The sequence below is a fragment of the Nyctibius grandis genome, chromosome 1 (genome assembly GCF_013368605.1).
Source record: "Nyctibius grandis isolate bNycGra1 chromosome 1, bNycGra1.pri, whole genome shotgun sequence".
Lineage (NCBI taxonomy): Eukaryota > Metazoa > Chordata > Aves > Nyctibiiformes > Nyctibiidae > Nyctibius > Nyctibius grandis.
Window position 1 is genome coordinate 76609585 of NC_090658.1, and position 12027 is coordinate 76621611.

The 12027-nt window shown below is 39.0% G+C and overlaps 1 protein-coding gene across 1 annotated transcript in view; it reads left to right on the top strand.

The window, feature by feature from the left end:
* The window catches only part of HS3ST5 (heparan sulfate-glucosamine 3-sulfotransferase 5), a 37599-nt gene extending 27495 nt beyond the window's left edge, over window positions 1-10104 (top strand). The window contains exons 2-3 of the mRNA XM_068404246.1: window positions 3482-3620; window positions 8406-10104. Coding sequence (XP_068260347.1) covers window positions 3514-3620; window positions 8406-9336 — 1038 coding nt within the window. The 5' untranslated portion in view covers window positions 3482-3513 and the 3' untranslated portion in view covers window positions 9337-10104. The remainder of the gene's footprint in view (window positions 1-3481; window positions 3621-8405) is intronic.
* The last annotated feature ends 1923 nt before the right edge of the window (window positions 10105-12027 follow it).

Genomic DNA, 12027 nt, shown 5'->3' on the forward strand with positions numbered 1-12027 from the left:
AGTTCAGCTGTCAACCCTAATAGAGATCAAAATTTTTTAAAACACACCCTTATTTGCCTCAAATAACTGCTAAAATCTTGTCACTTTAGATTACATTTTATCTTGCCTTCCAGATTCTTGTTAAGTTTAAAATTGTGCACTCCTTACAGAAAACTTTGTGCAGCTTATAACATGTTCCAGAATTTTCATTTCTTCCTTTTCATTTCTTCTTTTCATTTCATTTAAGTGTTGCCATGTTAGTTTTCAGCAACAGTTCTGCCTTAGGGACCTTCACCTTAATCACATTCTGGTTGTGTTAACTCTGTGGTTTAAATAGAAGTGTTTCTTTAGTCCTCTCCTCTGTCATGTAGAGCTATCTCAGTACATCCATTGCAAGATGTAGCCATTTCTGAAGCTGAGATGTTATTTCTCTACTTTTTTTTTTTTCATGAACAAACCTAACATCTGAGGAAAGTATTATAGAGGTCAGAACCTTTCTGGAATAAAACTCCTTCCATGGACTTTAAATTAGATGCTGACAGTGATAAGAAAAATGAAACAAGAAAAAAAATAATGTTGTATTTGCATTTCTGGTGGGAGTTTTGTACTTGTCATTCTGTGAAAAAGTTTTCTGTACTCAGGTACATGCAAACACAGGTTTGGGGTTTTTTTGGTTGGTTCGGGTTTTTTGCATTGAATCTTATTGCAAACGTGAATATTGCAGTCATGAGACCTTGTGGAATCAATTTCAGGAAACAGCTTGTCATTAATTTGATTTCATTATGGCCTGATGACCTCCACAGCCTTAGTGAGGCCTGCAGGTAGGACTTAACTGGGGTCTTAGAGCCTGGATAAGGGAGAACATGTGGGCAGCACTTTAGTTTCATGTACGGAAGGCTGCATACATATGTTTTCTGAGAGATGAAGTTCAGAACCAATTGTTGTAATGCTGAAGTGATACTTTTATTTAGAGAGAGCAGCACTGAAGGATTTTAAACAGGAAACCTATGAAAATTTGCTATCGTCATCATGATGTCCTCTTTCCTCTTTTTTAATGAAATAACTTAAAAGAGTAATTAGGAGTAGCATATCAACATTGAGATACAGTATCTGTGCATTTTTCTTCATAATTAAGCTTCAGCTATGGGTTTTCTGCCTTGCTTAATGTCTAGAATTCCGCATTTATGTGTCATTTTTATGTTTATTTTTCAATGTTAAGAACAAGTATACTACAAACAGGTAAAAGTTTATCTAGTGCCTTAGTACTTAAAGCACTAGAGAGGAATTCAGATGTTTCACACTGAATCCCACTGGTGCTACAGGTTTTCTCTACGACCTTGAGCAAATCACTTAATCTCTCTGTACCTCTGCTCCTCATTCATTTTTTAAGCATGATAATACTTCTTCTGTCTCTGTATTTACATTGCAAACTCCTTTCACTCTGTGTTTTTTATTCTTGTTGCAATAAGAATCTTATCTAAGAATTCTTATTATAGAGTTGCTTTTATCTATGTAAAAGCAATATATTCTGTATGATTGATAGGTTATCCTGTATGAGAGATTATCCCGAGCTATGACCTGGCTGTATAAGGAGTTACTGTTATTATTAACACACTAGAAGTGTGTTAGAGACTCAGTCAAACTCAGAGCTTCAGTGTTGCATGGCTCTTTTATGAAGAGTTGATGGGCTGATCTTACAAAGGCTTTCTATGTAGCAGTAAAATAAATGTGCTTGGGAATGATTATTCTACCACCCTTGAAGACAACTAGTACGGAGTGACCTGCATCCATACTGTTAAACTCAGCTAGCATGCATGGTGTCTGTTGGGAATGGTCCCTGGCTTGTAATAGCTCCCAAACTGTATCCCGGAGTCTCATGAGAGCTTTCTGGGCTAAAAAATTAACAGTATGGGCAGGACAAAGAAACATTTACAGGCTCTGTTTAACAGTGGCCAAACCTGGCACTCTCACTACACATTCTGCTTCTCTGTATAGTTATATGCTTATAATAATCTATCCCAGCCTTGCTTGATGCAAGTCCTAAGGCTGGAAAAGAACAAAATGAGCTGCAAAAGGAACTTTACTGGTAGTAAAACATAAGGAACTTGACATCAAAAATTGTTCAAAGTAAGTCCAGTCAAAATTCAGAAAAAAAAAAAGCAGTTTCTGTTGAAACTACTCCGTAATACATTAAATACTCCATGGTTGAGGGAATGAGAATATGGTTAAGTATTTCAGGTGATTCCAGTTTATATTTGTGCTTTTTATGTAAAGAGGATCAATTTGGTGTTTAAAGCATTCATTTGGTAGGTAGACAATATGGCTTTACATCCCCTGTGCCAGTGAGAAGATTTTAACTTTAGTCTCCTGTATAAGAAAGCCCAGGATTGGTACAGAGTGAAGAACCATGTCATCTTTGGCTGTACTCTGAAAGGAGGGACTGATCTTTCTCCTCAGTTCTTGTAAGAAGATCATTAGGCATGCAGCTCTGAGTCTCCTAAACAGGTCTGCAGTCCTGAACACAAACCTAATGCCTAGGGAAGAGTCAGGCTAAAGACAAATAGTTATACTCAGTACTAGGGACCTCCTGGTTATTCTGATTCAATCTTCTTGGCACAAGGTCACATCGTTTGACTCGTGCCTGCCTCATATCTAAAGTATTTGAAGCAAAGCTCACTTGTGGGCTTTAGATGGTCTCTGTTACACATCAAAAAAGGAAATTTAAGTCTATGCTTTGGTGTTGCTGAAATCTGGGGGTATGGGCATGCTCGGTTCAAGGATTCCAGTTTGTGTCCCATCAGGTCTTGAGACGATAGCTGAGGCTGGTGTCAAGCAGATGAGGTGCTCAAGGGTGTCTTCACAGAACAGCCCAAGCTAGTGCCCAGCACACAGAGAGCTGACAGGACGAGCTGGTGTCGAAGATGATCGTTGTGCCCACGCCAGCTACATGTTTTTCAGGTCTGTCATCAGGGACTTGCTGGCACAGATCAGGAAGTACACTGGTTTAGATTTCTCTCCAGCTTACACTCTAATAATACTAGAGACACGGTAAATGTGCCCCCATACACTGTGTGCACAGGACCTGCAAGCCTAACTCCTGGTTACTGATGCCTCACTTGGCAGCAAAGCATTTAAATCTCTGTTGAAATCTAGCCCAAGCTGATTTTGAAGGGCTTAAAGTCTAAGCATATTTACCTAACAAGAGATCCTGTTACAATACAAGCCTCTACACAGTCAAGACCCATGGTACGGCTATCAGATAGCCCTAGTAACAGTGGATGCAGTTGAACTGTTACTTCCAGAATTATCACCCTATCCCAGACACATTGCCTGGTGTTACCACATGGGACAGAAAAACAGTGGCAAGCAAAAAAGTTTTAACTACTTATTTTGCAGTTTGAAAAGATTTTGCAAGTGTGGCTTAATCACTTGCAACAACTGATTAAACATTACCCTGCATTTTGCTTTCTAATGAGTGTTTTATGTGTTTTTGTCTCTGCAGACTGAAGAAGTCCTGAAGATTGATGGAGGGCCATGCTATTCAAACAGCAGGCGTTGCTGAGACAGAAGCTCTTCGTGCTAGGCAGCCTTGCTATTGGAAGTCTCCTATATCTAGTTGCCAGAGTTGGGAGCTTGGATAGGTAAGTCATTAAGTAGCTGCTCTCTTAATTATAAATGGTCTCAGATTGCCTGAGTTTTCGCTTCAAGGGTCTGATTTTTTTTCTTTTTTTTTTTAGTGTCTACTCACATATAGAAATACTGTCTTTTCTAGTACCGGTTTTCATTGTTCTTTCCTCCCCCTTGGAGAAGAGAGTAGGAAAACAGTCATGGGTCATCCCTGTCAAAGTATTTCTGTCTATCCATTTGTATTCTAAGCACATTGGCACTTGTTTTCAGAGAAGAAATAAAACAGCATCCAGTAAAAATGTCATTACAGTAGCTCATTTTTGTCTGTGTGCATCTGTGTGTTGACCTCTAGTTTCAGCAAAACAGTTATGATGTATTTATATATCATCTTTTCTAAATTTATGAGCAAGCAATTAATGTGCTACAGTGGTAGTTAAAATTAAGTATGAGCCTGCAGAGTAGCTCCTGAAGTTTTGAATACCATTTCACTTCAAAGATTGCTTCAGGGTTTGAGAATTTTAACTATGTTAATTAGCCAGTATTTTCTGGAGCTGAATGTGCTAAATAAGTGGGTTTTCTCTGCAAGTGATTTCCTGGAGAGCAGTAGAAAATCCAGCAGAGGAAATCAAAGAGCATTTGGCACTTCTGACCAGGCTGAGTTTTAACTGGTTATTGACAGTGTAACAGTAGTGCTACCTGCACTGGCACTGCTGTTTCTGTCACCTTCAAAATTTACAGAATCACAGAATGGTTAAGGGTTGGAAGGGACCTCTGGAGATCATCTAGTCCAACCCCCTGCCAAAGCAGGTTCACCTAGAGCATGTTGCACAGGGTCGCATCCAGGTGGGTTTTGAATATCTCCAGAGAAGGAGACTCCACAACCTCCCTGGGCAGCCTGTTCCAGTGCTCTGTCACCCTCAAAGTAAAGAAGTTTTTCCTCATGGAAATGGCCTGGGATTGCTCTGGTAGGTGCTACACAAAGACAGGATAAAAAAGGCTGTTTCAAAAGAATGAAAACATCAATATTTCCAGAAGCTGGTAGACAGCTTGCCAGTTCTAATGCTCTATTAGTGTTCTTCTTTTAAATGATGGAAAATATTAGTTCAGTTCAAAATCGTGACGCAATGCTGTGTGAATATGCAGTGCATGGAAAGTGAATTGAAAACAGAGCTACCTAGTGTCCATTGCTAGGTAATGTTGAGCTCCATCTGAGGTCACTGGGTGCCTTCTACAGCTGCTTAAATATACTTCAGAAGAGGGAGACCATGTACTCAGCTAGGATCAAGTGCATTGCAAATTAAGCCCCAGAATTTATATTTTCTTTTTCCTGGTGGTCAAAGCATCTCTGATGCTTCAGAGGTTAAAACTTTGCTGAGACTAATGTGATTCTGTAAATGGAGGCAGAATTCCTTACTGGTCCCTGCAAAAGTATATTTTATGCTCAGAGGCATGAAATCTAGTTAACCTTGTGCTATTATCTGTGTTTGCACATCTTCAGAATTTACTGATGGCTATAAAATTATCTCGCCACAGTATTTGACTCTCTGACCTCCTGCGGCAGTGAATTCCACCAGTTTCATATATAATGTTACCAATGGCAGTAAAATTCAGTTTCATTCTCTTGCATTACCCAGTGTGAAAAATACCACACTGCTAAAAAGCAGCCCTTTATTTGGACTGGTTATGAAAGAGAGAGAGAAGGAAGCACTAGACACACATGAATTAACTGGAAATGTTCTTCTGCCTCAGCACTAGGGCACATCCAGAGTTGATGAACCTGTCAGTAAAAGGACATTGAGTGGCTTCAATAGACTTTGGAGTAACTAATTGTTCAGGAAGAAATCCAGATTCATTTCTGCTTAATTTATGCTGATCCAATTTGAACAAGGGAGCTGGGGATGGCCCACATTTAATGGCCTCAGATTAGGCTCTTCAACGGGAATGTTTTGAGTTTTCTTAGGCCCAAAGGGAAATGACTACTATCTTATCTGATTCACTGAATCATAAAGTCAGATAAGCTGAGCACTTCCCTCCAGGGGAGGCCGCTGTCCTTCAGATCCCGAGTACTTGGAGCTGCTTTACATGTGGAAGCTCAAACAGGTTCTGTGCCTGGCAATTTTGAGAAAATCTGGACCAGTCCTGGAGTTGCCTGACTCTCTCATTAGCAATATGGGGAGCCTCCACACCTGATTTCGATGTTCTGAACTGCTCCTGCTGGAACCAGGCTCATAATCTTTTGCCACTGTGACACCTACATTAGAAGCCAATTAGCAAGTATTCTGGATCAGGAGAGACAGCACTGCTACTTGTCATTAAGATGATCCACATGTACTTTAGCTGTTTTGAAATTAGTCAAAAATATAGTTCCCAGAGATGAATTGGTTTATGGTGGGTTTTCTCAAGAATATTTGTGGAGTTTTACTGTAGCGGTTTGAGAAATTGCCTGTTTTGGGAGAGCAGCTTCAGTGATATAACAAATGTCATATACCCTTTCTTTGCAAAGGACTGTTACTTTAATGGAAAAAATGTCTCAGAGAATCAAAAATATTAACATGTTGCGATATAACAGTAAATAGTTACATCTGGGGATTCATCTACCAAGATCTGACAGCCTGCTTAATACCACCACTGCCAAGATCTTTTAAAGGATATTTTTTATTGTTTAGAGAGGAGAAGAAAGGGGAAAGAGTAAAAAAACTGAAATGTAAAGTGTTGAGGAAGGACTTCTAACAACATCCAATCTTTTCCCTTAGGCTAGAGGATATCTTGAGTATTTATTCACTTTCAAAGGAAACCACCCTGTTTGACAAGCTGTTGTGTTACATTGAAGACAGTGCTAAATGTCTTTTTGAGCAAAAGTGATAAAATTAGTTGAGATGGGTCTGGAACTGCTGTTGTGGAATCCTCTTTACTTGAAAACAAATAACAAATACACAGAAGGAGAGGGAAGAGAAGAACAGAGAGAGCAATTGCAGCTTCTGTTTCTTATGCTTTTAACTGCCACCTCACTGCTGCAGAGGGACTGTCTTACCAGCCACACCAGTCTGACGAAGTTGTACCACTTGTTAAGTCAAGACATTACTTTCTGCTTGTTTGGGTTTTTTTCTTTTATTGGCAGGTTTGCATCAGCGTTTCAATGATTCAGTCTTTGCCACCAGACAGGCTTTTACTCAGTAGATGGTAAAGAGCAAAGGAAAAGAAGAGAACAGAAACTTGACGAAAGAAATAACAACAGGAACTCACTTCTCACACCTTCTAATTAGTCTGCAGGACTTAGCTAGAGCCCAACAATGTCATCCGGGTTGTTTCTTCTGCTCTGTTTGGACAGGCTATATCTCTCAGCATCTGGATAATCAAGGAAACAGCTAATGGGTCAGCTAGGGGGATCAAACTCACTCTGTCCCAGCCATCCGTTGTCCTAGCATCAGTGTCAAATTAGAGACCCCAACAAGCAGTGATGGATGGAAAAGCCATAAAGAAATAAATAATTCTGTCCTGAAAGCAGGGTGTGAATAATACACAATAAATGAGTGAGAGGACACATGCTGAGAAACCAGAATAAATACTGAATACCTAAACAGCTATTAATGAGCAGTGCCCATCTGGTATACTGGCTGAGGCAGGGGTCCTGTGAAAAATAATAGCATGTGGCCCTGTAATTTAAAAACCGTATCATAATATATATGCACAGTGAGCTCATATTAGAATTGCCTAGGCAACCTTTGTTCTTACATATCTTTAATTTTGGAGAGCGTGGCTCCACAAAGTTATTAATTATATTTTTCTGTAGGACTTTCGAAGCGCTCTGTACACACCAATTTCATCTTCAGTGCAATATTGGCCTGTATAATGACCAAAGCACTGATTTGGGAGTGGAGGTGAGGGCTTATTCAAGGTTCTGTAGTAGTAAAATTGTAACATTTTTCTTGCTGAATCATTTCTTGCATTCAGTGACACCAAAGACAAGAAGAAAGCATTAGAAAAGTGGAAAATAGGTGAAATAATTGCAGGTGAATATACAAGAACAGCACAAAAATGCAGGGGCAAAAGAAGAAACAGTAAGGCACAAAATGAGGTTCAGTGGGAGGATACATAATGATAAAATCATTGATGTAATGATGCAATAATTGCGTTTTTTAAAACATTTTTTGCTGTTCTTTCTGTGCCTTGCTAATCATGTCTGATGCAGAACCTTGGTCTTTCTGATTATGATTTGCAGGGAAAAAACTGGGCAACTTCTAAAGAGCAGGGAAAATATTGAAAGATGATGCCTAGAAAGCTGTTTTTCATCCCTTTTGCTCCTCTTCACTAAAAAGGCCAACTCTGTATCAGCAGCTAATAAAGTCAACACAATGGGAAGCACAGGAATGGAGTTCAGGCTAGAATAGGAAAAGTGTTGGAAAGAGACGACTTAATGAACTGGATTTTCAGATCAAAATGACCAAATAAAATTCATCTTAGAATGCTTTAAAAACTGCCAAAGCAATCACAAAGTAATAAGGAAGGTGGGAGGTGAGGCATGGTTCAAGAAGCCCCAAGAACAGTAATCATAGTGCCTATGCTTGCGAAGAGCAGAAGAGTGGAGTTAGGAGTTACTTAGCTAAATCACAGCAAAATACCAGAATAAATAATCAAAAAATTTGCAAACAATTTAATCACTGGCAGAATAAAATAAAAGTTGAAAGATGAACATATCACATCACATTGCAAAATGTTTCCAAGAGCGTGGCTGCCTCATGTAAAAAAACTTGCCTTAAGAGATATCCTCTTTTTACAAATATCTGTTATTTTGTTTGCAGACTGCAGCCCCTCTGCCCCATCGATGGTCGATTTGGACCGCGCGCCCAGGACGAAATCCCACTGCGAGCTCTGCAGTTCAAGCGAGGGCTCCTCCATGAGTTCCGAAAGGGAAATGCCACCAAGGAACAAATACGACTGCACAATCTGGTTCAGCAGCTTCCCAAGGCCATTATCATTGGGGTGCGGAAAGGAGGCACCCGAGCACTGCTGGAGATGCTCAACCTTCACCCTGCAGTGGTTAAAGCTTCTCAAGAGATTCACTTCTTTGACAACGATGAGAACTATGCCAAGGGGATTGAGTGGTACCGGAAAAAAATGCCTTTTTCTTACCCTCATCAAATAACAATTGAGAAAAGCCCTGCGTATTTTATCACCGAGGAAGTACCTGAAAGGATTTACAAAATGAACTCATCTATCAAATTATTGATCATTGTCAGGGAACCTACCACAAGAGCTATTTCTGATTACACTCAGGTGCTGGAAGGTAAGGAAAGAAAGAACAAAACTTATTACAAATTTGAGAAGCTGGCTATTGATCCTAATACCTGCGAAGTGAACACTAAGTATAAGGCAGTGAGAACCAGCATCTACACAAAACATCTGGAGAGATGGTTAAAGTACTTCCCAATCGAGCAATTTCATATCGTGGACGGAGACCGGCTCATCACAGAACCACTGCCAGAACTCCAGCTGGTCGAGAAGTTCCTAAATCTTCCTCCAAGGATAAGTCAGTACAATTTATACTTCAATGCCACCAGAGGGTTTTACTGCTTGCGATTTAACATTGTCTTTAACAAGTGCCTGGCGGGTAGCAAGGGACGCATCCATCCAGAGGTGGATATCTCTGTCATTACCAAATTGCGCAAGTTCTTTCATCCTTTTAATCAAAAATTTTACCAGATCACTGGGAGGACATTTAACTGGCCCTAAATTAAACTTCATACACCACTTTCTGTTGCACCTGAGACATGCAATAAATGTCTCTGCTAAAATATGCACTTTTCATAGACACAGCTATCAAAGTAACTCTTTTCATGCATACGTGTACATATGCAGTGTGTGACCAAATATACGGTGGGATCAATTTTTTCTACAGAGTAGTAACTAACATAAATTTACTGTCAGCATAGTTGCGTCTTTTAAGATATAATAATAAAGGGAAAGGAGGTATTTAGGGACATAAAGTCAGACACCGTTAAAAGGGTCAGTGTTCCTCTCACTTAGTGAAGTGTTTATGTGACATACTTATTGATCTAAGCAGAACGTTAGTTTATGCCATAAAAATTCATGACAAAAGTCTGTGACGCTGTGAGAAAGCATAATCTTCAGGCTTTATTTGGTATGTATATTGCTAAAGGAATACTGACACTTTAAACACAGTGCTGAATTTTTACAATGAGAGTGGATAGTACTATTTTCTTATTATTTGAAATTAATATCTCATACAAAAACTACATTGTTTCAGAGTTCCTGTGGTGAGTTTGCACTATTGTTTTATTGTATGGACCATAGTGTCACTTGTAGCATGTCAATTGTGTCAAAAAAAGGTCAGATAATTTTTTCTTCTATGCTTGTGTGTCAACAAAGCTGAACATCATGTAAATAGTGTACAATGTTTGTAAATACTGGTTTCACACTAAGTAATTCTATTTTGTAAACTGAATATGGCTATTTAATTTATTGTGAAAATTAAATTTATTGTGGTATTTAAAAATGGAATGGATTAAAATTTACCTATATGTGCAACGGCTTTTTACCTTTGCTTGATATACGTCAGTGTGGTCCCTCAGCCCAGACAAATCATGTGCAAGTGTGTGAGAACGCACTACATGTGTAAACTTGTTTTCTAGACAGTTGAGAAAACTGATGCATGCGGTGAAGCTGAGTTTATTAAAATCCCATCCATCTGGGAATCTGGTGTAATACACACCTCAAAGAGCATTATTACTGTTCTGTTGCAGCACTTTGCTATAATTAATTCAGTTGCAGTAGCCCGTGAGGCTAAAGAATGATTGTAAAAGATTACTGTAACCAGGTATATCAGAAAAGCAGAGCTGCCATGAATACCAAAATGACAGACAAACAAGACTAGAAGAAGAGTTATAGAGATTTCATCACTGAAAGCTGGTGATGTTTCAGAAGTCAAGGAAAACAGTTGTGACACCTTTGCTTTTATCTGGTAACATATGCACCTGCTTCAAACAACGAACCATAGTGTTGTTATTCCTGGTATAAACATATAGTTCATCTTTCCATTCAGTAAGTAACAAGAAATTAGCTCAGGAAATTAGTATTTTCATGCTTTATACATTGTATGGCTCTTAAAGATTCATAAGAAAAAGAATAAAAACAATTGAGAAATGTCTTTTAAAATAAGAAAAAAGAAAGAAAAAAAACACAACCACTTTAAAAATCAACATCTAAAGATTGATGGGGACACAGATTTTGGAAGGTATCCAGAACATCTGAATATTCTCAGCTATGGTAGCACAGTAGCTGGTAGTTCAGATTATAATAAGATCAAGTTTTCCCTGTGGGCTGTTTATCTTGCTCAGTGATTTGGAAGCATCGGTTTTCTAAATAAGTGATTTTTAAATCTCTTGCGAGAGATTGCTACTAGTCTTGCTGTATCTTTAATCATAAGTGCTATCACTGTGAGCAATGTGCCCTTTCTTCATACTGCTTCAGAGCCTTGCCAACACAACACAGCAGAGCATATGTGAATTTTTCCGCAGTAGCTACAATACTACTCACTGTTTTCCTGTATGAGAGCCATTTATCCTGCCCACGTCCAGACACAAAGGCTGAGACATTTAACTCACCTAATAGTGTTCAATGAGGAGATTTTATCCAATTTAACATTTTCACAATCTTCAGGTGAGCAGACAGATTCCAGATGGCTCTAGGTGATACTTACTGGCTTCATATAGTCCTGGCTACAAACTATGACTGAAGGCTGAGATGTATTTTCAATGAAAGGGACAAATTAGGCCAAAGATACCTCTAAGCATGAAATATGCATTTGAAATTAATATCTCTCTGCATTGATCAGAAAAATCACAGCGACTGTGATCTAACAGGCACAACTACACACATTCCTGTTAAAGTCAGCTGGCTTAACTCCAGCTTATAATTTGCAATTTTGGAGACACATAGGTAAATTTAGGTGACACCTTAGACAAATCTGGTTCAAAAAGCACAGAGGAATAGTCAGGAATAGCAGGGAAGGAAAGAGGGTTTAGAGGTATTGCAATTATTAAGAAGCCTAAAAGAGCAGGAGACTGATTCACTTTCACTGAGCCTTCAGTGCAACGTCCTCGAGTCTTTTTGACATTACCTAGTGAAGAGAAAATTTAAAAAATGATTCTTAATACATAAATCCAACACACCACCCAAAGCACACTCCTAGGTTAATGGGGATTTTGCTGCAGCATTCATAACCGGTTTGAGAAGTTCTGACCTTATGGTATTTACCTCTTCAGGAGCAATTTGTGAATAATTCATTTCAGCCTCTCTGCTTTGCATCCCAAATCCTTAGTGAATGGTTTCTATTCAAATTGGTCATGAGCGTTCAGACTGGGAAGAGCACTCTTAGCTTGAGTTTATGATTGCAGAGTGATG